The following is a 25,125-nucleotide window of genomic DNA, read 5'->3' as shown; positions in this document are numbered from 1 at the left end:
CGGGCCCGTCTGCCCCACCTGGCGGCGTGCGCACAGCAGGCGGCCGGGGCCGGGCCACCGCACCGGGGAGGTCACCTAGGACAGCAGGTGCTGCCGGGGCGGCGCGGGGCAGGACCCCGCCGGCGGCCCTCTCGCGAGTCCGCAGGAAAGGGAGCGCGAGCGCCCGGAGGCGACGTCCCCGGTAGGACGGCCGGGGGGCCGGTGCGGGCCGCCAGGTGCCTCGCGAGGACCGAGGCCGTTTCCTCCGCTGCCGGGACGCTGGCGGCCGATGGCTCAGAGATAAGCCCGTGCCTGGGAGCAGTGTCCCCGTCCTCAGCGGCGACGCGCTTTCCACGGGAGCGCGCGCTGCGTTTCCCCGGTGCCACCTCCCGGGCCTAAGCCACAGGCAGCGCTGCCATCGGTCGGCCCGACTCCCGCGAGCGTCTCCGTGGGCGCTGTTCTCGCGCCGCTCGCACGGGTCTCTTCCGAAGGGAGCGCCGTGCACAGCACAGAAGGGCGGCATCGTGATGCGCTAACGGGGTACGAAGCATCCGCTTCAGCGCACAACATCCTAAGGAACGTGACACCACCTGACACGCCCACCACCGTAAGAAGGAAACGTATACACGTATTATAATACTATAATCGCGCCCCCGTGACCTCCTCACTGATCTGCGGCGTCGCCCTTCAGAGGCCGCGGAGCCAGACCCGGGCGAGGGCGGGCCCCGCTGACCCCGCCCCCCGCGACGCGTCCCGGCGTCGCCCTCTAATGACGTCGGGCGCCCCGCTCCGTGCGTCACGCGCGCCTGGCACGGAGGCGGGACTTCCGAGTGTGCGGAGACACAACTTCCGGAGGGAGGCGGAAGAGCCTCTCGGCTCCAAGCTCGGGAGTCCCGGGACGGCTGGGGGGCCACCCGGGGTACAGAAAGGGGCCGCCGGGGCCGGCCAGCAGCACTCGGGTGTCGGGGCCGCAGGTGTGAGGGATGAGGAGGGGCCATGGCCAGCGACGGCGCCAGGAAGCAGTTCTGGAAGCGCAGCAACACCAAGGTCCCGGGCAGGTGGGTGTGACGGGGAGCGCGGGGTCGGGGTCAGGGGTCAGGGGTCAGGAGGCGCGTCGGCTCGGTGGGCGGCGGGACGAGTCCCGACCTAGGGGGGCGACCTGGGCTCTGAGGAGACCGCCGGGGGCGTCGAGGGAGCCGGGGCGTGAGGTCGGGGCGACGCCGCGGGGTCCCGAGGCCGCTGTGCCCCGCGTCCCTCGGCCCGGGGGCGGGAGGCGCGGCGCGGGCGGGGCCTCGGGGGACCGCTGTCCGCGCGGGGCGTGTCTCGCGTGGGCCAGGGGGGGCTTTGGGGCTCCCAGAGCGTTTCCGGCTCCCGCGTGGGGCCTGAAAACCCGCTCCGGGCTGGAGGCGGCCGCGGGAAGCGGGTAGGGGGTAAACACAGGAGGACAGCGGGGTGACAGCGGGGTGACAGCGGGGGTGACAGCGGGGTGACAGCGGGGGTGACAGCGGGGTGACAGCGGGGGTGACAGCGGGGTGACAGCGGAGGTGACAGCGGGGGTGACAGCGGGGGTGACAGCGGGGGTGACAGCGGGGTGACAGCGGGGGTGACAGCGGGGGTGACAGCGGGGTGACAGCGGGGGTGACAGCGGGGTGACAGCGGGGGTGACAGCGGGGGTGACAGCGGGGTGACAGCGGGGGTGACAGCGGGGTGACAGCGGAGGTGACAGCGGGGGTGACAGCGGGGGTGACAGCGGGGTGACAGCGGGGGTGACAGCGGGGGTGACAGCGGGGAGACAGCGGGGGTGACATCGGTGGTGACAGCGGGGTGACAGCGGAGGTGACAGCGGAGGTGACAGCGGGGGTGACAGCGGGGGTGACAGCGGGGGTGACAGCGGGGAGACAGCGGGGGTGACATCGGTGGTGACAGCGGGGAGACAGCGGGGGTGACATCGGTGGTGACAGCGGGGGTGACAGCGGGGAGACAGCGGGGTGACAGCGGGGTGACAGCGGGGGTGACAGCGGGGTGACATCGGTGGTGACAGCGGGGGTGACAGCGGGGAGACAGCGGGGTGACATCGGTGGTGACAGCGGGGGTGACAGCGGGGTGACAGCGGGGGTGACAGCGGGGGACAGCGGAGGTGACATCGGTGGTGACATCGGTGGTGACAGCGGGGTGACATCGGTGGTGACAGCGGGGTGACAGCGGGGGTGACAGCGGGGGTGACAGCGGGGTGACAGCGGGGGTGACATCGGGGGTGACAGCGGGGGTGACAGCGGGGACCCGGGCGTGCCCTGGAGCTGAGGCTCCAAAGTCCTGCTGGGCCCGCGTGTCCCTGGGCCCGGGACGGGGCGCTCCCGGGGAAGCCCCAGGAAAAGCAGCTGCCGCCGCGAACACGTCGCGGGTGGACTTCGGGCTCCCAGCGCAGTGCGGCCACGTGTGAAGCCCGAGCCCATGAGGAGCGAGACTTGTGCTGGCAAAGCCACTCTCTGCGGAGGGTCTCACAAGCACCACGCGTGGCGTTCACGATAAGCACCGTTGTCAGCGGGGTGGGTTGCGAGCCCCGGAATTCCGCGTGTCCAGTGGGAAGCGGGATCCGGGACTTGGCAGGACGCGTCACTGCTCAGACACGGGCTCCTGGGGGTCACCAAAGGGGCCAAGACCCCGTGTTCCTCTGTAGGACGGTGCTTGGTTGAAGCACACAGACTTGCTCCGAAACCAGCGTCCAAGGTGATGTGCAGACTCTGCACTGGTGGAGACCGGGGGGCCCAGCCGTGCGTTGGGCAGGCGCCCGCAGCACACGCCAGAGACAGGGCGTGTGGCCCGAGAACTCCTGCGTCCCGGTTCCGGGTCTTGGGGTTTGGTTCCTCCTCAGTCTAAATAAACGCTAATTCTTAACATCCAACTGACATAGAAGAATATTTGAGCTCCTGTATGGACTTATAATGGTGCATAAACCTCTGGATTGATGACCATGACTGTCGGTAATTTGCCCTCGGTTTGGGTTCAGTAGTGTCCCCCCAAAATTCATGTCTGTCTGGAATCTGTGACTATAACCCCATTTGGTAATAGGGTGTTTGCAAATGTAATCAAGTTAAAATGAGGTCACACAGGATTAGAGAGAGCCCGAGTCCAGTGACTGGTATCCTTAGAAGAGCAGGGACATGTGGACGCAGAGAGAGGGACAGAGGGAGGACGGCGCGTGGGGAGGCAGGCAGACATGGCAGCGATGCATCTGTACGCCAAGGGATCCTGGAAACCAGTAGAAGCCCGCAGAGCAAGGAAGGTGGTCTCAGAGACTTCGGAGAGAGCACGGCCTTGCCGATGGCTTCAATTTGAACTTCTAGTCTCCAGATGGTGAGGGGTTTATGACAAACACAGGAAACCGATACAGCCCTCCACTGTCTTCTGGGAGACTTTCTTTTTCCTTTGATTTTGATACTGTGCTGTGTCTGGTGTTTCTGAGACAGCTCCTGTGTTACGGTGGCAGAGTTGCAGTGGAGGACCGTTAGAGGCTGTCACTGCAGCGAGCAGGGCACACAGGAGACGTTGGCCCCGCCAGAAAGGCCTGTGCAGCCGCTGTGTGGGGGCCCCCTGCTGCCTTTGGCCTTGCCTCTGCCAGTGCTGCTGTTTCAGGTGACAGGACGAGCTGCTAAGGTCTGTCCTTTTTCCTGCCAGTGGACCATGGTGACCACTCGCCCTGCACTCGTCGTAACCTGCATGACTGCAGTGCTGTCAGGGATCCTGGCCAGACTTGGGCTTTTCCAGCGCTTTCAGTGCTTTCCATGATTGTTCAACTCTTTTTTTGGGGTGTGGACCTAAACCCAGGGGAACTCAGAGGAGGAGGAATGCACTTAGCACAAAGTACGTAACTGTTAAGGGGTTTTTTATGTAGGCAGCCTTGAATAATCAGTGATTCCTTAATATAATAATAATTCTCTCACGGTACTTCCTTGTGACACTTGTGGCTGAGGGTCACTGGACACTTACAGCTTACCAGCTGCTAATCTTGGTGCTGTGTATACAAGTGTCCAGTCTCCCCAGGGTTTTAGAGTGTACGAAACACGCGCTCTGTCTTCCACATGACACTCACTGAGGCAGGCGTGGTTTAAAGGCCCCGAAACGCTGTGCTGAGAAGTAGAGGTGTCCTTGCGTGATGCCTAAGGCCAGACCCCCGCTTACTTCTTCAGCCACATCTCCCACCCTGCGTGCTTGAACTTCGCCCTGAGCGGTGCTGATGGACTTGCAGGTTCCTGGGTGGTCATGCTGTATTATCCCGACCAGAAGGTTCTCTCCCTCCTTGCCTCCCCTGTGCCTGGTTATTATTGCTACTTGAATTTTTAAAGTTCACCTCCAGCGCACTTCCTTGCAAAGCCTTTCCTGTTTTCATGCAGTCTGGACTAACATGCCTTTTTTTGCTCCCAGCTGAGTGTGTTGCTTTCTGTTTGTTTCCTTACTAGACGCTGAGCTCTGCCAAGTTCAGGGTGTGTGCCGTCCTCACCTTTGCATTGTTAGTGCTGATAAATGGTGCTTGATGGAAAGAAACCATCTTTTAGATTAACCTAGACGGAATAAGGCCTTTGGCCAAGGTCTCACACTGCACGAGAGGCGGTCTTGCTTGCAGACCCCTGTCCTCTGCACAGCCTGGCTCTTAGGTGGTGTATTTGCCTGGTGCTTTCTTAGACATTTCTTTTATGGACAAAGCGGGATTGTGGTATGGTGGAAAGACCTCTGAGGAGGAGTCCGTGGTCTGCGTTTTAGCCTTCGTTTTCTGTTCATCTCTCTGACCTTTGCCAGGTCGTGTCGATTCCTGGTGCCATCAATTTCTGCCTGTGTAACTGGAGGGAGTTGCATTAGACTGAAGTGGCTCTGATCTGCAGGAGGGTGTGTGTTTGGCCTCGTCTGGTTCTTTCTGGTGAGAATGAGAGGGGACCTCTTGGACATGTGGAGAGTTTGATCGTTTAGTCAACAAATATTTATTTAACCCGTACTGTGTGCAGGAACAGCCGCACGTGCTGGAGGCACATCCGTGGACGAAACAGACCCGAGTGTGCGCTCACCGAGCTCGCCGTGGGGCGGGGGAGGCGGAGAGCACCTGAGTGAAGCAGAGCGCGGGCTGTTAGAAGGTGGTAACTGCTCTCAGAACAGAGCAGGGAAGGGGGCGAGGCACTTCGGAGGCAGGTGCAGTGGGGAGGGTTTCATGCTGATAAAGTGCTCAGGGACCCCTCATGGAGGAGGTGAGGGAACAGGTCCCCTGAGTGACGGGGGACAGTGGTCCGGGCAGAGGACTCGCAGTGCAGAGGCCCTCGTCGGGAGTGGTGCTGGTGTGATTGGGGAGAAGAGCAAAGGGGCCATGACAGCCGAGGGCGGGGGAGAGCGTCTGGGGGCCCCGCGGGTGGGCCTCGTGGTCACAGTGACCACAGGGACTTTCAGTCTTTTCTTCTGAGTGAAGGGGGCGCCTGGGAGGCTTCTTGGCAGACGAGTGGCGTGACCTGCCTTGGGTGTGGCAGGATTACCTGGGCTGCTGCGTGGAAGGCAGGTGGGGGCTGGGGGCAGAGGCAGGGAGGCCAGTTAGGAGGCCGTTGTAACACTCAGGAGAGGGATGATAGGATGGTGGCGTGATAAGAATCAGCAGGTCGGGGATAAGAATCAGAAAAGGGTCAATGTCTGACTCCCTGGGGCCTGTTCTTTCCTGGGCCAGTTGACTGGTGGCTCCCTAGGGGCTGTGGCTTATGCAATGCAGTTGGCCTTCTTGTCACGCCTCACTTTAAATGCCAAGACAAAATCCTACACACTGGGTGTGAGAACAGGCCGCCTTTCGGTGGGTCCCGTGCTTGCTATTTTAGTGCTGCCTGGCAGTGCGCTCTGCTGGCGGAAGGGGAGGCTGGCAGCTGGCGCAGTGAGGAATGACATTTGTAAGTGGGATGGCGGCGACAAGGGCCCACGTGGAATGGGGCAAGGCTGTGGGTGCCCAGGGTGCAGCTGGAGCAGAAGGCAGCCCACGGCGTCGTGGTTGTGACCGCTTTCAGCTTACAGCTGTCAGAGCCACGAGGAGTCTCCCGGCACATGACACAGTCACCTCAGCAGGCCACCTGCACTCGTCAGTGGAAGGAGAGGAGTTGTTGGGGGCGTAATTCATTCATTCAGACATGACTGGTGCCCAGGCCGTGCTGAGCTGTGGCCTCAGAGGCCACGGGGTGAGGAGACGGTAAACACACAGATGTGTAAACAGTGTCCACTCTCCTGGCGGGACACACCCTGCTGGGAGGCCAGTGGCCATTGAGGGGGGTGTCATGAGGGGGGCGTGTGAGATGAGGGTGGGAGGCGAGCGGGGCTTTGAGGGCCGTGGAGGAGACTTGGGTCTGGGTCCTCAGAGCCATGAGAAGGCACGGCAGGGTGGCACTATGACCTCGTTCATCCTGGAAGAGGGGGAGAGAGGAAGTGGGCCTCGGGAGGGGAGTGGCTGTGGGGGTGGACAGGAGGGACAGGGTCAGGGCCCGTTGAGGTGGAACTTGCAGGATTCACTGATGGGCTGCATGTTGGGGGGATCGCCAGGGTTCCACCTGAGGGGTGGGGTGTGGTAGGCGGAATAACAGCCGCCCTCATACCTGGAACCTGGGAAATGTCACGTTACATGGCAAAGAGGAATAAGGTTGCTAGTCTGCTGACCTTGAGATGGCAGATTGTCCTGGGTTGTCTGCTGGAGCCAGTGGAGTCGCGGGAGCTCTTAGAAGCGGTCAGTCGTCCTGGGAAGGCTCCATCTGACCTGTGCTTGCTGGTTTTGAAGATGGAGGAAGGGGCCACGAGCCAGGGGATCCGGTGGCCTCTAGCAGCTGGGAACGGCCTCCTGCTTACAGCCAGCGGGGACCTCGGTCCTACAACCGCAAGAAACGGAATTCTGCCGAAACCTGCTCGTTACTGTACACCTGTTTGTTCCCTTGTGTTTTTGAGGCGGCTGTTTGGACTGAGTGCCTCTTTGTTTCTCTGCTTCTGTGTTGCGTGGAGCCCGGGAGTCTGTGCCCTGCCGGTGCCAGTGTGTTTGGTGGGGCTGGGTTTCTCTGGTCACCGTCTGTGAGTGGACATGGCTGTGTTGGAGCTCGAATCACCAGTGGGGGAGATTTTGCTGTATTCACGGTTCTTTGTGCTTGCTTATTTTTCAGTGGTCATGTTTTTGTTATTCAGTGCCTTTTATTTTGTGTGGAAACAGTTTGAAAAATAAATGTTATGTGGATTGTGCCCTGTTCCTACATATTTGTCTAACGTAGCAAATCCAGACTCTTTTGGGTGAATTGTAAGTGAGGACAAAAATGAGTTTTGAAAAATAAATTCCTGATGACTGCAGATTTTTTTTTTGAATTTTTAAAAATAAAAGCAGGAGGAAGTATCCAGTTCCCCAAGTGTAGTGAAGACAAGATCATAGTCGTGGATGGAAGTGAGCAGAGCACGCGCGGAGAGCCCACTGCTCTGCCTTTCCGGTCGGGCCTGGACTGTGTGCTGCTAGGACGAAGGCGGTGGCACAGAGAGGGGTCCGTGAGTGACCCCTCCTTGCCTACTCCAGTGGGCTTCGTCCTCCTCTGGCCACTTCTCAGCTAAGTGGCTCCTCAGTCAACCAGGTGCCCTTGAGGATTGGCCCACGCAGGCCCTCGGGTCCCTGCACACAGGCAGGCGTGGCCTGTGCCACATGCCGGGCCCTGGGAGCCAGATAGACTGGCGGCCTGTGGGTCTTTCCTTGAGGAGCCTGGGGACAGTGACTGAACGACTATCCCCGGACAGGGCAGGCAAAGCTCAGAGGGAGGTGACATGGGCCTGTAGTGACCCTCATCCTAGTGAGAGTTTACTGCATGCGTCCCTGTGCCGGGCTCTTCACACTGCAGCCCCTTGGGTCCTCCCAGCCTGGGGTGCTGGTGTTCCCCATTGTGCAGACACGGAGCTGGGACTGCAGCTGGTGGCGGAGTGGGCCTGGCCCTGGGGCCCTGACTCAGCCTGCGGCCCGCCCTGGCTCCTCCGGCTGGGAGCTGGGCACGTGCTTCCTGTGCACCCCGACTCCTGCACCTCTGGGGGCTCCTTAGGGGCGGGATGAGCAGCTTCTAGCTTCACCCCCATGTTCCCTTCGCAGGTGAGAGGCAGGGGGTCAGGAGGCCCCAGAGAACGGGGGGCCTGTGCCACGGGGAACTTTCGTTTTGAGTATCCCCAGTCTTTTTGTACCCCGTTCTGAAATGCAGTTTCTCTTTTCTGGGGATTTATGTGGAGGTTCCCGCCCGGGGCCCAGGTGAAAAGGTGCGTGTAGCCTCTGTGATTTCAGCCGGCCGAGTGGTCGTGGAGGCCCTTAGTGCCCCTGGGAGTGGGGGCTGCACACGGTGCTGTTACTCACCGGGCCACGCAGGAGCGCATGTGCCGTGCCAGGCCCGCGTGGACAGCCGTTGGGGGGCTGAGGCTTTGCTCAGTGCCCCCCCCCCCAGCTCCTACGAGTGGTCTGGCTTGGAGCTCAGGCGTCCGTGCAGGCCACAGTCCTTTCTGGCTCCACTGTCCCTACCTTTCTGGGCCCCTGACCCCGCAGGCCCCTTCCTGCGTGTTCTTGCTCATCCTGGGCCCCCTCCCCCAGTGTCTGGAGGTCACTGGCCCTGTCAGGGAACAGTCCCTGCCCTGGCGTGCGCACTGCCCGGGCTAGCGTGGCCACGGTCTGCCGTCTTCCTTCTCACAGGCTGCGCACTTGAGTTGGCCATGCTGCTGGGGCCGAGGCCTCCTGGATACAATCCTAAATGCGCCACGTAGCGGCCGTGTCCACCTGTTGCCTCGGATACCTTGCTGCAGGGTTTTAAAGGAGCTTTCTCCCCATAAGCATTTCTCCGGAACTCGCACACGCGGCTCGATTCTGATGCGTACACCCGGGAGACACACGGCGTTCATCCCTGTCCTCGGGGCGAGCTCCTGTGCTTGGCCCAGAACCCTCCGCGCGCGTGCGCACGGCATGTGTGGAGACGCGGGGCGGAGGACAGCGCCTTGGAAAGCCGGCCAGTCCCTCAGCATCACTGTGGACCCTGGAGGCACGCGGCAGTCCCGAGGGAGCGCTCAGTGCCCCTGCCTCTCATTTTCGCGTGAGCACGTGTGCAGGTGCTGAGGCCAGGCCGTGGGTGGGGCTGCACTGCACTGCTGGGTGGGAAAGGGAATGGGGGGGCTGGCCATGCTTCTTTCAGAATTCAGACAGGTCTGGGAGGAAGAAAGGGCGGGAGATGATTAGCCGCAGCTTTATGGTGTTTATAGGCTAGTGACACTATTTCCCCCTCCCTTCCCGGCTAGGGCACTGGGACTTGTTTTATTGGGGGGGAGGGAGAGAGCACCTAACGCTACCTCTCCTGTTTCGAGAATAAGCCCGCCTCTGCTGTGACAGTTTCCAGGTTGGTCGTGCTGTGGGTTAGACAATGAGTGACATTTCATGGAACAGCTTATAGAGACATGTTAGCTCAGGACCCATTTTATTTTCTCTTTAGAATTAATCTCTATCTTGGGTTAATTTTCTGTTCCAGAACCAGTCACTAGAGCTATCGTGGCATTTAGTGTTCCAGCCAACTGTGATTTCACAGAGCATCGTGACTTTGAGGAGCTCTGATAGGACAGGGCAGGCCAGGGAGACGTGGGAGCCCCTGGGAGGGCAGAGCTCTTTGTAGCTGGTCGTGAGAGAGCTGCTTCGTCTTTGGGCTTCACCCCTTCAGTGCGAAAGGCTAATCATTCAGGTGTTTGCGCGGGAGGAAGAGAGCCTTAACTGTGGTGGGCATTGATGGGTGCCTTCTGCCTGCATGCCGGGCGCTGAGGTGTGCAGAAGTGAACGGGCTGTGGTCCCTGCAGTGGGGAGGCCTGCCTTTTCTTGGGGAGACAGACGCCAGCCAGGAACCCCACCGCGGGGCTTGTGGTGCGCTGTGAGAGGACGGAGGAGGAGAGTCCTTTGGCAGCGTGGGCAAGGGTGGGAGATTCTGAAGGAGGGTCGGGGTGACATCAGACTGGACTTGGAGGGACTGGTCCGTTCCTTTGACATTATTTGGGTGTGTGGGGGGGGTGTTCTGTCGATGGGCTGGGGCTGGGTCTTCTGGGCTGTGAGGGTGGCCTGAAGGAAGACCGATGAGGAAAAGATGGATAAGAAAGAGAAGAGCCCTGCTCCCAGGGGTCTGACCAAGGGGAGAAGGATGGCCAGATGGAGTGGGCAGTAGGCCAGCTGTGGTGGGGGGTGGGCGGTGGGCCAGCTGTGGTGGGGGGTGGGCGGTGGGCCAGCTGTGGTGGGGGGTGGGCGGTGGGCCAGCTGTGGTGGGGGGTGGGCGGTGGGCCAGCTGTGGTGGGGGGTGGGCGGTGGGCCTGCTGTGGTGGGGGGTGGGGGGTGGGCCCGCCCCAGGCTGGGGGAGTGGGTGTGAGGGGGAAGGGAGGGCGAGGCACCTGAAAGGTTCCAGTTGTTCCCCAAGGGCAGCAGGCAGACCTTGCAGACTTCAGCTGGGAAGGAGCAGGAGAGGCAGCTGCAGCTCTCCCTTAGGGGGCGATGGAGAGGAGGGCATAGATGTGCGAAGGGTTTCGTGGTCCTGAGGACCTGGAGTTGGGCTGCATGTGGGTGGTGTGCGTCAGGGAGGGGTGGCTTTGGGTTCTTGGAGATCAAGTCACAGAAGCAGTGGATGACGTGGTCAGGGAAAGAGGAACGGAGCTCTGCCCCAGGCTGGTGGGGACAGCAGGTGGGCCCAGGGAGGGCCAGGCCAGGAGGGCCTGGAAGAGGGTGTAAGGGAGTGTGAGGCAGGGCGAGCCTGTTGTTTTGTTCCCGGGTGACCGGTGGTGCCATTGCTGTCCAAGGAAGGGAAACTGAACTAGGTGTGAGGTGTGGCATTTGGGGCAAAGCTGACTTTTGGGACGGACCCGGTAGTGTGCGTGGTGAGTGTGGCCCAGAGCTGGCACTGGTGCCTGGAGGCAGCTGTTTGAGAATCATTACCCAGAGATGGTCAGTAGTCAGGAGACAGCATGGTTTCCCCAAAGAGGGAAGAAGGCAGGACGGAGGGCTGGGCTCGGGGAGGGTCTGAGGTGCAGGAAACAGGTGGGGGCGGGGAGGGAGGGAGGGGGAGGGCTCCGTGCCTGAGTCCAGAGGCGAGTTGGGAGAAGCCACAAGGGGGAGCGATGTGGGGACTTTAGGGACTTGGGGCTTGTGCTGTCCGGTTGCCAGGCTGGCAGAGTACTCCTCTGTGTTCATTTCAAAAGGGTTCCTTTTCCTTATTCAGAGTTTCTCAAGTTTTCTATGATAAACACACATTGCTTTTTAAATGGATGTGTAACTGACATACAACATTGCATTAGTTTTAGGCGTATGACATGATGATTCGATATTTGTATGTATTGTAAAATGATCACCACAGTGAGTCTCATTAACATCGTCACCACACAGTTACAGTTTTTTCTTGTGATGAGAACTTTTAAGATTTACTCTCAAAGCAACTTTCATATACGTAGCATGGTATCAACTGTAGTCGTCATGCTGTCCATCACACCTCAGGACTCGTTTATTTATAACTGGAAGTTTGTGCTTTTTGACCCCTCACCAATTTCACCCACCCCCACCCCACACTTCTGGCACCCACCAATCTGTTCTCTGTACCCATGGCTTTTTTCAAGTGAAGAATTTATTGTAAACGTGCTTGTTTATCTGTATATCTATGTATATATCAAGACATGTCCGTGAAACAACTTGCTTTTTGGCTCAGTAATTGCCCGAGTTTCCGCTGGGTCCTGGGGGCCACGGGGAGTGTGACAGGAGACAAATGCAGGCCCTTATGCAGGGAGCTCCTGGCCCGGTGGGGACACCAGCTTGCTGAGAGCTTGCCCGTCAGGGAGTGGTGTGGGTCCTGCAGGGCCACGCGTTTCTGCAGTGGACTCCGTGGGGCAGATGACAGTTTCAGCTTGTGCTCTCAGAAGGGACGACGGGCTTGTTTATTGTTGTAATAATGTGTTTCATACATTTTCCTCCGAAGCCCACTAAAGTCAATTTCCTTGGAAAACTGACTTCTTCTGCATGTGTTTCATAAATCTGGGGAGCCTCGCTGAGGGTTAGAAGGAGCCTAATGGTAAGTGAGTCGCTAATTCAGTGTGTCTTTGGAAAAGCACCAGTGAACCCAAAGGGGCAGTGAGCCGGGCCTGTGCTGGGAGAAGAGGGGCCGATGAGCTGTGGTGTAAGTGGAAGCTCAGTGCTCGGTTTGCCTGTGTGCTTCGTAGGTCTGAAACACGGAGGCATTTCCTCGGAAGCGTGGGCAGCGAGCTTGCTTTTCTTTTATGATGCTTAGGACACTGCAGCTGGATTTCTTTCTTTTCCATTCTTTTATTTCCTCTCAGTCTTCACTCTTTGACTCTTTGCTATTTGCACCCACAGCTATTTAACTGTCAATTAAAAAAAGAAAGTTGGTCTTGTCTACTGAGTTTAGTTTCAAAGTTGGCACCTTGGTGGAGGGAGTCCGAGTTCACACCAGAAAGAAATTCTCCAGGACGTGCAGGACAGGATCCCTGCTCGTCACAACCCAGAGGCCCTGCATCACTGCATTCTGACGCTCCTTTTTTCCTGCTGTCCGCCGCTACTTGCCTCTGTTCCCACCTTTGTCCTGCTTCAGCGCTTCCTGTGTCCTGAGGTTTACCCACTCCTGCGGGAGCAGCCCGGGGCGGGCGGGCAGGCGCTCCCTGGCTCCCTGCTGTCTGCCCAGCACCAGCGTGGGGCCTGACGTGGAGCAGGTGCTCAGCCGTGTTTGTGGAGTGACTTGAATGAAGCAGCAGCATTACAGGTGGCCAGTGACCGTCAGGCATGCCAGTGGCACGGCGCGCGCTGTGCAGGTGGAGACCAGGCCGCAGAGCTCGGCTGTCCGCAGGTAGGCCCTCAGACAGTCTCCCATCAGGAGTTTTCTGCAGCTTCCTTGACCTGTGTTGTCGAGGCAGCTTGGACAGAGCCCTGCAGAGCTGGCGTTGATGTCGGGCCCATCTCGTTCAGTTGTGCGTTCTCCCTTCTGAGCATGTCTCCAGCCTGTCCTGGTCAGTGACCACCGCCCAGCGGCGACCCTGTTCTTGCATGAACCCTTAGCTTTACCCCGTTCTTTGTTGTTCCCCTTCCCCTTACCAGTGGGGCGTTTTAGTGGAGGGGGCCATCAGGAGGATGTCCTTCTCGTTGGGGTCCCTTCAGTGTGCCATCCTGGGGCACCTCTCCGCCTGCCCCTCCCTGGGTGATTCTTTAGTTCTCAATCACTTGTTCTTGCGTCGGAGAGTTCTTCCCAGCTGCTTGGTTGTGTGATCATCAGGATGTATACAGATCGTACCCAGGAAACACAGCTAACAGTCCCACTGTTGCCTGGTGATAACACAGCAGTCCTCCTTAAGTTTCATCGTCTTAGTTCGGGGCAGGCTGCTACAGTCATTTTCTGTAATTTTTACGTGAAGTGGACTGAAATGTTTCGTTCTGTGATGGTAGCATTGCTGACTTTTGTTGTTCCGAGTGGACTCGGGCCTGTTTACTGGTTTATTGAATGGCGTTGGTCACCCAGGCTCTTGGTGCTTCTCGAGCCCAGCCCCAGGGCACACTCCCTTCCTGGGCACCTGGGTCAGGGAGGGGACCTTCTGGTCCTTTGCCCTCCGCCCCTCCCTCCCCTCCTGACTGCTTCCTTTGCACATCTTTCTGTAGAGATCATTTACATACCATATGTTTCACCCATTTCAAGGGCGCAATTCAGTGGTTTTGGTGTATTCAGAGTGTAACCACCACCACAGTCAATTTGAGGACATTTGTGTCACCACAGTGGGAAACTCTGTGTTTCTCAGCAGTGTTCCCTCCTCCCCAGCCCCGGCGGTCACTAACCCATTGTCTGTTTGTACACATTTGCCGATTCTGGACATTTTGTATACATGGCGTCATATAGTGTCTGGTCCTTCGTGACTGGCTTGTGTTACGTAGTGTGATGTTTTCGAGGTCCACCCATGTGGGAGTGTGTGTCAGCGCTCTGTTCCTTTTTATGACCTGGTGATATTCCATTGTGTGCAAAGGTTACGTCCGCTTTATCCGTTCATCAGTTGATGGGCCTTTGGACTGTTCCCACATTTTGGCTGTTATAAATAACACTGTGCAAGTTTTTTGTGTAGATGTTTATTTTCATTTCTCTTGGGCACATACTTAGTGGAATTGCAGGGTCATGTGGCACCTATTGGACCTTTTGAGGACCTGTCACACTGTTTTCCAAAGCGTTCTCTACAGTTTTTCCTTCCCATCAACAGTGTATGAGGGTTTCAATTCCTCTGCCTTCTTGTCTGCACGTACAGTATCTTTTTAGTTTTTGCCCTCCCACGGGGTATGACGTGGTATCTCATTGCGGTCTTACCTCGCGATTTCCGGATGGCTGAGGAGGTTGAGCTTTCTGAAAGAGTTCTGTGTGCAGCGCGCAAAGCCCGGGGGTAGGGCGTGGAGACTTAGTTATCAGAAATGGGGAGCACTCCCTTTGCTGACCCTTCTGCGTGAAGGAGACACTTCTCTGGTGGCTGTGTCTGCGTCGAGTCCATAAACACTCACCTCCCACAGCCCGAGCAGTGTGTTTACAAAGCTAGAGTGCACTTACACACTCCTAGGCGGCCCGCCTGCCGCACACCTAGTGCCCCGGGCTACCAGCCTGTAGGGCACGTTACTGCACAAAATGACACAGGATTGGAGCGAAAGGAACTGGTGCCCTCACGAGACACGTACACATGAGATGGACGAGGCTGCTGCCGGTAATACGGCGACTGTGTTACAGCAAACTGTTTTCTAAGGAGACAGAGCACACTCTCAAGGAACCGTGAGAGTCTGGTGTAGTCAATACACAAACCAGTGGCAGTCGTTTGTGACCACGTATTACGTTCCCTACGTAACTGACGTGCTGTGCTCTTATACGCCTGCAGTGCAGCGGGTGTGTTAACACCAGCATCACACACACGCCACTGCGACCTCACCAGGAGACAGTTTTTCAGCTCCATTAAAATCTAGGGGACCCGAGGTATGCGGTCCGCTGTTGACCAAAATGTCGTTATGTGGCACATGACTGGACAGATTAATAAACGAACATAGAACAGCCGCGTACCCTCCATCCAGCGTAAGAAATAAGCTGTTACTCATACACAGTTGCGGCTGTTGGTTCTTTTCCTGGACCCAGCTCCTTACCGCCCCACGCCCCAGGTAGTCACTGTCCTGAATTTTTGTTTCCATGGCCACCTATGCAGTAGGGTTTTTGACCTTCATGTGTGCATCCAAAAATGATATATACTGTCATTTTCCATTTTTTAAAAAGATTTTATTGGGGAAGGGAACAGGACTTTATTAGGGAACAGTGTGTACTTCCAGGCCTTTTTTTTCCAAGTCAAGCTGTTGTCCTTTCAGTCTTAGTTGTGGAGGGCGCAGCTCAGCTCCAGGTCCAGTTGCTCTTGCTAGTTGCAGGGGGCGCAGCCCACCATCCCTTGTGGGAGTCAAACCAGCAACCTTGTGGCTGAGAGGACGCGCTCCAGCCAACTGAGCCATCCGGGAGGCAGCTCAGCTCACGGTGTCGTGTTCAGTCTTAGTTGCAGGGGGCAAGCCCACCATCCCTTGCAGGACTCGAGGAGTTGAACTGACAACCTTGTGGTTGAGAGCCCACTGGCCCATGTGGGAATCGAACCGGCAGCCCTCGGAGTTAGGAGCACGGAGCTCTAACCGCCTGAGCCACCGGGATTTCCTATAAATGATGTCATACTGTGTATATTCAACTTACTTTTCACTGTCGTATTATGACATTTACCTATCGTAATTCACGTAGCTGTAGTTCATTCATGGTTTTTGTGGTTACTGTTCCATTATATGTATGTATTCTGGTGTTTAGTAATTATATTCAGTTGATAACGAACATATAGATTGTTCTTAAAAATTTTTTTTTAAGTTACCAAACATTGCTGCACCTGTTTGCCTGTGTATGTGTGGCCGGGTGTAAACTTAGTGTGCATGGCTTAGAAGTGGAATTATGTCATGTGCGTCTGCTTTTCATAAAGAATCACTGGGGTTCTCTTTAAACAGTGAATTACTGTACTGTTTTAAAGCAGTACAATTTATTGAAGAGTTTATTGGTTAGTATAATTTTAAAAGAAAGATTTCATTATCTGAAATGAGGTAGTATGTTATTTGCCACTTATACATTTTTTTAAATGGCTTCAGTTGGAGCCTGTTTTTCTTTTTAGCTATGCAAGACCAAATAAAAATGCAATTTTAATGAGATAAAATGAGGTTCCTTTTAGTCTGAGCTTGAACTTTGTTGGAGCATTTTGTGCTCGATAAACACAAGTGGTGTGCCCATGAAGAATTCATGAGTTTGCTGCCGTGCTGGAGGGAAGGGATGCGCAGCCTGTGGTGCTGCAAGGCTTCTGGGAAAATGACGTGCACGTGTGGCTTGCGGCGGCCAGGCTGCCCGCTGGCCTCGAGCCGCCTAAATGTACTGGCACAGAATGGAGGAACGCAAATGTTCAAGTAGGTTGATCTTACTGGGAAACGCTGTTTGTAGGTCACTTTGCAGGATTCAAACGGCTGCCATACATGGTTAGCTCGTCTCATTCACGTTCTTATTCCCATTACTGGGATGAGGAAGCTAAAGCCAGGGCAGTTTCTTGCTTAACACTGTGCCAAGCTGGGACTGAAATCGGAAGAAGGCCGGTGCAGGCTGTCAGCTGGGACCCAAGCTTGCGCTGGCAGTTGTAATGCTTGCTCCTGGGCTCTCCGTGGGGCTGCTTGCTCTTCCTGAAAAGCGTGATGGTTGGGTTCCCGGAGGGAACCCAGGAGGAGCTGGTGGGAGCTATGTGACCTTTAAACACACTGCATCTATTGAGATTCACGTGTATGATAATCCACCCATTTAAATTCACATTCAATACCACTCACTCATTGAAAGCGTAAACTTCAGTCTCGGTGTATTCAGACGGTGCTCAGTGCGCCCATTGTCACGGCCAATTTTAGAGCCTGCTTATCACCTCGGAAGGAAGCCCTGCACTCTTTAGCTGTCCCCTCCCCTCCCCCCGCCCCCCAGCTTCCCACCCCCGACCCCAGGCAACCGCTCATCTGCTTTCTGTCTATAGACTTGTCCGTTCTGGACATGTATGAATGAAATCACACAATGGGTGTTATTTTGCGGCTGGCCTCTTGCACATAGCGGTGTGTTTTCAAGGCTCTTCTGTATTGCAGCACGTCCCAGTCCTTCGTTTCATAGCTGGATAACAGTCCATTGTGTGGAGAGACCCCGTTTTCTTTATCCGTCCATCTGGTAATGGACATTTGGGTTGTTTCTACTTTTTGGCTATTACGAGTAATGCTGCTGTGAACATTCCTGTACAGGTTTGTGTGTGGACGTGTGTTTTTATCTCTCTTAGGTATGTACTGGGAATGGAATTACTGGGTCATACGGTAACTATATTTACTTGTCTGGGAAATTGTCAGACTGTTTTCTGAAGCGGCTACACCATGTTTCATTCCCACCAGCACATTGTGTAAGAGTTTCATTTTCCCCATATTCTTGCTAGCACTTGCTATTATCTGTCTTTTTTAATTTTAGCCATCTAATGTGTGTGAAGTGGTATCTCACTGTGGTTTCATTTCCTTAATGACTAGACTTTGAACATCTTTTCATGTGTTGTTTGGCCATTTGCATATCTTCTTTGGAGAAATGTCTATTCAAATTCTTTGTTCATTTTTAAATTAGTTTATATTTTCATTACTGAGTTGTAAGAGTTCTTTATATATTCTAGATGCAATCCCTTATCAGATATGTGATTTGCAAGAAATTTCACCTATTCTGTGGGTTGTCTTTCTACTCTCTTGATATGTCCTTTGAAGCACCAAGGATTTAAATTTTGACAATGTTTAGTTTATCTGTTTGTTGCTATTGTTGCTTTTGGTGTCATTCTAAGAAACCATTGCCTCATCTAAATCCTTCAAGATTTACTCCTGTGTTTTCTGCTAAGAGTTTTATAGGTTTAGCTCTTACATTTAGGTCTTTGATTTTGAGTTAACATGTATAGATTGAGAGGCTCATGTGCAACTTGCTTTTTTGGCATGTGGATATCTCGTTGTCCCAGCACATTTGGTGAAGGACAATTCTGTCCCCATTGGTACACTTGTAAAAAATCAGTTGGCTGTAAATGTGCGGTTTCTCTCTGGACTTTTAGTTCTCTTCCACTGATCTCTGTGTTTATCCTTATGCCAGTACCAGACTGACATGGTTACTGAATCTTTTGGGAAGTTTTGAAATCTGGAAATGCGATTTCTCCCACTTTGTCCTTTTTGAAGGTTTTTTTGGTTATTTTAGATCCCTTGAGTTTCCATATAATTTTATGGATCAGCTTGTCAATTTCTGCAGAGAAACTAGCTGGGATTTTGATAGAGATTGCGTTGGATCTATGTAGAATTTTGGGAGCTCTGCAGTCTTAACAATATTAAGTCTTCTGATACATGAATGTGGGTGTCTTTCCAGTGATTTAGGTCTTCTGTAATTTCAACAATATATTTTAGTTTTCAGAGCATACATTTGACACACCTTTTATTAAATCTATTTCTAAATGTTTCATTCTTTTTGATGCTATTATAAGTAGAATTTTAAAAAGAATTTCATTTTTGGGTTCATTGAAAGTATATAGAAATATAATTAATTTTTGTATATTTATCTTGTATCCTGAAACCTTGCTGAATTTGGTTTTAAGTTCTGATCCTTTTTTTAGTGGATTTCTTAAGATTTTCTATATACAAGATCACGTCACCTTGTTAGATAGTTTTATGTCCCCCTCTCTAACCTGGATGCCTCTTAGTTCTTCTTCTTGCCTGATGGCCCGGGTAGACCCAGCAGCCAGTGTTGAGGGAAGTGGGGAGAGCTGACCTCCTCTCTTATTCCTGGTCTTTGGGGGAAACGTTCAGCTTTCACCGCTAAGGATGATGTTAGCTGTGGGTTTTATGGGTGTTCTTTGTCAGAATGAGGACGTTTCCTTCTATTCCTGGTTTGCTGAGCTTTTTTATCATGAAGGGGTGGGTGTTGACTTTTTTCAAATGTGTTGTCTCCTGTGACTACCGAGATGATCATGTGGTTTTTGTCCTTTTTTCCTATTAATATGGTTATTAGTTGATTTTGGTTGTTACACTAGCTTTGCATTCCTTGGATAAATCCCACTTTATTATGATGTATAATTTTTGTTTTATGTTGTTGGGTTTGGTGTGCTTGTATTTTGTTGGGAATTTTGCGTGTATTTCTGTAAGAGACACTGATCTGTAATTTTCTTGTGATGTCTTTGTTTGGTTTGGTATCAGGGTAATAATACTGGCTGCACAGAATGAGTTGGGAAGTGTTCCTTCTGCTTCTGGATTTTGGAAGAATTTCTGAAGAATTGGTATTCTTTATATATTTAGTAGAATTGACCAATGAAAACATTTGGACCTGGGCTTTCTGTAAATAGTGTTTTGATGACTAGTCCAGTCTCTTCACATTATATGTCTATTCAGATTTCCTTTTTCTCCTTTGGTAAATTTCAGTTTTGTCTTTTTCCTTTTTTCATAATAGTCTCTTGTATAATCCTCTCTCTTTCTGTCAGGTCGATGACAGTGTCCTCTCCTTCATTTCTGATGTTAGTACTTCGAGTCTTCTAGCGTTTCCTCTTAGTCCAGTGAAAGATTTGTCAACTCTGTTCATCTTTTCAAAGGACCACCTTTGGGTTTTTTCTTTGTTTTTCTTTACCGTTTTTCTAAGGCCGTATATTTTAAAGAAGTAACCAGACCAGTGGTTCTCAGTGATTCCCCGGCCTCCTGCTGTGGTTCCTCGGAGTTTCATCTTCTCAGTTTCTGTCTGAGTGGCAGGGGGGTAAGCGAGTGGGTGGGCTTCGCCTGCGGCTCCTACTTCTCCTGCTTCTCCACTTCTCCAGAACAGCTCTGCCTCTGCCTGTATTGTGTTTCCATGTAAAAATTGTTTGGAAAAGTTGGTTTACTGCTTAACACCCCCCACCCCTCACACATTAAATGAAACCCCACAGGACAACAAAACTGGAGCTGCGTGTACTAACACTGGCACATAAAAAACAATCTCAAAGGGCAGCTGGATGGCTCAGCTGGTTAGAGTGCAAGCTCTTAACAAGGTTGCCGGTTCAACTCCCGCATGGAATGGTGGGCTGCACCCCCTGCAACTATGGATTGAAAATGGTGACTGGACTTGGAGCTGAGCTGCGCCTTCCACAACTAGACTGAAGGACAATGACTTGACTTGGAACTGATTGGCCCTGGAGAAACACACTGTTACCCAATAAAATCCTGGGAAATACACACTGTTCCCCTTCCCCAATAAAATCTTTAATAATAAAGAAAACAATCTTGAAAGAGAGTGAAGTTGCAAAAAGGTATATACAGAGGTGCCAAAAGAATGTGTACACATTTTAAGAAAGGAAAGAACTATATTAAAATTGTAATACTCAATATATACTGATAACAAAAGATGAATACAAGTCACGTTTGACTTCTGCAATTACAAAAGGTGCTCAGAGTGGTTCCCATCAGTGTCCAGACACTTCTGATTATGGTGAACCACTGCTTGAGCAACGCTGACCAAAGTGTCCACTTGTACATTTTTTTGGCACCCCTGTATAAGTGTATGTATGATAATACTAACACAGCCTTTGTAGATGTGCAGAATAATATCACGTTGCCTAGAGGTCCAGGAGTCTTCAGTGAAAATATAAACACTTGCATGCAAATTGTAAATGTCCAGTTCGGGTTGGTGGTTACCCGTGAGGAACAGGTAGGGAAATAGATTGTGAGGCAGAATGTTAGGCTTCATGGAACGGACTCCCCGTGAGGTCGGCGAGCCATTAAGCTGGCTGTAAGCTGTTTTCTGCCCCGCGGTTTCCTCACCTTTCCAGCTTCGGGAGGCTGCCCACGTTCCTTGGCTTGTGGCCCCATTTCTCTGTCTCCAGAGCCAGCCGTGCAGCGTGGCGCTGAGCACAGCCGGGAAAGTTCTCCACTTTTGGGGCCTCTGATTAGATTGGGCCCACCTGGATAATCCAAGGTTCACCCACAAGGTTTATGTCCTTAAGCACATCTACAAAGCCCCCTTTGCCAGGTGAGGTGACATTCACAGGTTCTGGGGATTAGGATGTGACATCTTTGAGGGGCCATTATTCTACTGACCACACCGCCTGAAGGACAAAGGGGCCCTATATTTACAAGAAGGTTTTTAGGAATCAGTAAGGAAAGGGTAAACAGCCCATTAGAAAAATGGCCAAAGGGTCTGAACAGGCAGTTTACAAAAGCAGTATCACGTACAAACAAAAGTGTTTAGGGATTGTCCTGCCTCCCTGCTCTTAAAGCGAGGAGACCACTTTTCTCCTGTCAGGTTAGTGACGATTTTATGGTCTGTCCACGTGGCTGTGGGAATGGGAGCATTCCGTCTGTGGCCGTATGTGCCGACAGCCCTATAAACGCGTCCTTTATGTCCCCGGCACTCCATTTCTGGGAACTTATCCTCATGAAGTTCTCATAGTTGTGGGCAGGTATTTGTCCCCAGAGACGTTTATTGCTGTTTTTGTAGTCACAAACAGTTTTAAGTACGCTGAATGTCTCCCAGTCAACATTGGTCAAATAAGTTACGGTGGTATGGTGGCACAGTGTGATGCGAGAGGTGACACTGTCCAGGGAGATGGCACAGGCAGTTATGAGTTCACTGATGCTCTTTTTGTTATTGCAATTTTTAAATACTTAAAAAGTTCAGAAGTAAGGATAGATTTGCCAGGAATTGCAGAGAAATGCATACGGAAATCTTGTGTGACCTTTCATTATTATGATTTTAAATTTACATATGCTGCATATATTTTTGTATGTATCAGACTGTACATATAGTGTAAATAAATGCATTTAAGTAAATTGAAGGATAGTGACATGGGGAAATAGTTACGATATATTGCTGAGTACAAAAGGTCGGATTTCATTCTGTTTCAATGAATTAGAACGTTTATCTGCATGCCCAACGTGTCAGTGTATCTACCCCGTCCCCCAAGGTACTGGATCAAAATGGCCCAGTGGCTGTCCTTCCATGGGGACCGCATCTATGAGCACGCCTGTGCCTTAAACAGGGGTGTTTATTTCATGCGAATGGAAGTCTGAGGGAGGAGGTCCTGGGCGGACTGGCCCTGGTACAGTTCCAAAGAGACCTGCCCTCTTTTCCCTCCTCCCCTGCCACCCACCGTGGGGGGCTTTATTCCTCCTGTTTATTTCTCACGGTGGCAAGATGGTTGAGGAACCCCTGGGCCTCACATCTGTGACCCAAGCAGGAAGAGGGGGCAAAGCCGAGGGCCAGCGTGTGCTGGCTACACCGTCTCCTGTTCCGCAAGGGAGAGCCTGCGTTTATGCCGACCTGCCTGCTGTCACATGGCCACCCCTGGCTGGAAGTCCCCGGGAGGAAGCAGTGGGGGGTTGCTGAGCTAACGAGAGTGGTCATCTACCACGTGGGTTATTTTGTCCTCATCTTTTTTCCAAATTTACTCTGATGAGCATAAGACTTTTTAAATAAGTCTTATTATAAAATAAATATTTAATAAGAGTGGTGCTAGATGAGTCTCCTGACGGGCATTTCAGGGTCAGGTTTAGTCCTGCCTGTGACTTGCTGTCCAGAGTAGAGGCTGCCAGGACCTTTGATGGCTTTGAGTGCTGCCAGCTCCCAGCAGCCCTGTCACCGGTTGGTGCCTGAGGCCTGTGTGACGCTGTCAGGGCTGCGCTTCTGGGCTTCTGTGCTGAGGCCCATTTGCAGGGAGGGCTGAATGCCCTTCTTGTTTGTGGGGGGTGAGCTTGTATGGCCCATTCATACCTTAGGGAGGGGCCCTCAGGACCCGGGGTGGCTGGAGGATGACCTGTGGCAGCTGATGGAGAGTTGCTTCCCGCAGGAATGTGGGTTTCCAGGAGCTGGTCTTCCTGAGTTGGGGATGGGCCTTTGGGAAAGCTGAAAAGAAGCTAATTGTTTTCTCCTTCTTTTTAAATAGCATCCAGCATGTGTATGGCGCCCAGCACCCTCCTTTTGATCCACTGTTGCACGGCACGTAAGTGAAGCCTCCTCTACATTGCTGTTCAGGCTGTTTTGGGGGGCTGTGGTGACCCCTCAGCTCCCTGGAATTCCTGAGGGGGAGGAAAGTGGCCTTTTGTTCAGCAAACCCATCAAGAAATGGCTTGGATGACACACTGCTGGCCTTGCTGAGCTCACCCTCTGGGCACAGGCAGCCGTGGAAGCCACAGCTGAAGTGGGGAGCCGTGCAGGAGAGCACGAACTGGCACCCCTCAGCCGGCGGGCAGGGCCTGGCTCCGGCCGTCGGGTGGTGATTCATTTCTTCGCTCTCCACTGCAGTCCGCCCCCTGCCTGTGACCGCTCCTCCACCAGAGGCGAGCCGCAGGAAGTTACCCGGCGTGTGTGTGTGTGTGTGTGTGTGTGTGTGTGTGTTCCTTGGTCCCCCAGGGGTTCCCGAGTAATACATGCTGCATGCCCGTCCATACCCCCAGGGCCTGTACCCCGCTCCAGCTGCTGCCTCGGAGGCTGGCAGGCATGGGGGTGGGAGACTGCGCTGGCACCGGGCACCATCCACCGCCCCGGTGTGGCTCGGGACCTAGGCCTGAACGGCTGAGCGTGGCCCTGTGCTTCGGCGCGCACCGCTTCTTCCAGGGCAGACCCCCGCTCAGCGAGACCCCGCAGTCGTGCCCGCCTTTCCTGTCACTAAACCCTCGGCAGCCTTGCACCTTTTCACCTGGGGCTCCCTCCTGCCAGATTGTGGGGAGAGGCCTCGGGGCTGCGGGGTCCAGTCGAGACTGCCCTTGCTTTGCAGCTTGCTCAAGACCGCGCCCAAGGTGCCGACCACGCCGGTGAAGGCCAAGAGAGTCAGCACCTTCCAGGAGTTTGAGAGCAACACCAGCGACGCCTGGGATGCGGGCGAGGACGACGACGAGCTGCTGGCCATGGCGACCCAGAGCCTCAACAGCGCCGTGGTCATGGAGACGGCCCACCGCGTGCTGCGTAACCACAGCCAGCGGCAGGAGCGGCACCAGCGGCAGGACGAGCCCTCCGCCGAGCCTCCTCCCGCTCCCAGCGGGGACCTCCGGCTGGTGAAGTCTGTCAGCGAGAGCCACACGGCCTGTCCTGCAGGTGGGATGGGGACTAGAGGACGCGCGTGTCTGCAGACGGAAAGGGCTGGGGTCACCTCGCTGGGGACGGTTAGGAGGGATCCCTTCGCGTCTGCAGCAGGGATCCCAGCCCTGGAAAAGCCGTGGGGCGGTCATGCCCGCGGCCGCAGGCCTTCCACGCTTTTCTCTGTTCTCCTAGCTGAGTGCCTGTCCTCCAGGTGGAGTGGCACGGCATGTGGCTTTCATGGGCTGGTTGACAGGGCCACAGTGAGCACAAGGGCTCAGGAGCCACCGCCCCACCCCGAGTGTGCCCTACTTGCAGTGGGGTGACGTTTCCATTTGGGGGCCCAGCCAGCCGGACGTGCACAGGGCGTACCTCATTTGGCAGCTTGCAGTGACCCTCAGGGCACATGCACGTGGGCTCGGGGTGGGGGGCGTCCTATTTTTGGAACTGCCATGTTCAGATTATGACCTGCGCGAGGGGGTTCATGTCTTGTTGCGTACCCGCGCGCCTGGCATTCGGTGGCCGTTGTTCAGACCGTGCTCATTACTTTCGCCCTTTCCGTGTTGGAAGGTCTGTGAGGTAAGACAGTGGTTATTTAATGAGTATCTGCAGTGGTTTGGGCGCTGGCCTCAGGGCTTGGGTTGCCCCAGGGGCAGGCCAGAGGGTGCCTTGCCCTGTGCAGAGTCCTGTCTGGCGAGGGGGGCCCGGCACATGTAGTCAGCTGGGGCTGCTGTCACAGCAATTACGAAGTTAAGTCTCACAGAAAATTATGTCCTTACCGTCTGGAGGCTGGAAGTCCGAGCGCAGGGAGCCAGCCGGTCAGGTTCTGGTGAGGGACCTTCTGCGTCGCAGACGGCCACCTTCTCGTCGTAGCCTCGCGGTGAGGAGCAGCCAGCTGTCACGGGCACTCAGCTCCCATGGGGACCCCCTTCATGACCTCACCCAGCCCTCCTCTGGTCCCAGGGCCCGGCTTCCTAACACCGTCACG

At 54.3% G+C, this 25,125-nt stretch overlaps 1 protein-coding gene across 1 annotated transcript in view; it reads left to right on the top strand.

Moving 5' to 3' along the window:
• Positions 1-807: 807 nt before the first annotated feature.
• TBC1D22A (TBC1 domain family member 22A) overlaps positions 808-25,125 on the top strand; it is a 275,779-nt gene continuing 251,461 nt past the window's right edge. Inside the window, exons 1-3 of the mRNA XM_081059292.1 lie at positions 808-1,037; positions 23,008-23,064; positions 23,839-24,155. Coding sequence (XP_080915418.1) covers positions 976-1,037; positions 23,008-23,064; positions 23,839-24,155 — 436 coding nt within the window. The 5' untranslated portion in view covers positions 808-975. The remainder of the gene's footprint in view (positions 1,038-23,007; positions 23,065-23,838; positions 24,156-25,125) is intronic.

Source organism: Rhinolophus hipposideros (assembly GCF_964194185.1).
Source record: "Rhinolophus hipposideros genome assembly, chromosome: 9".
NCBI classification, from domain to species: domain Eukaryota; kingdom Metazoa; phylum Chordata; class Mammalia; order Chiroptera; family Rhinolophidae; genus Rhinolophus; species Rhinolophus hipposideros.
Note: the sequence above shows the minus strand (reverse complement) of the source record. Positions and strands in the feature narration are given on the sequence as shown.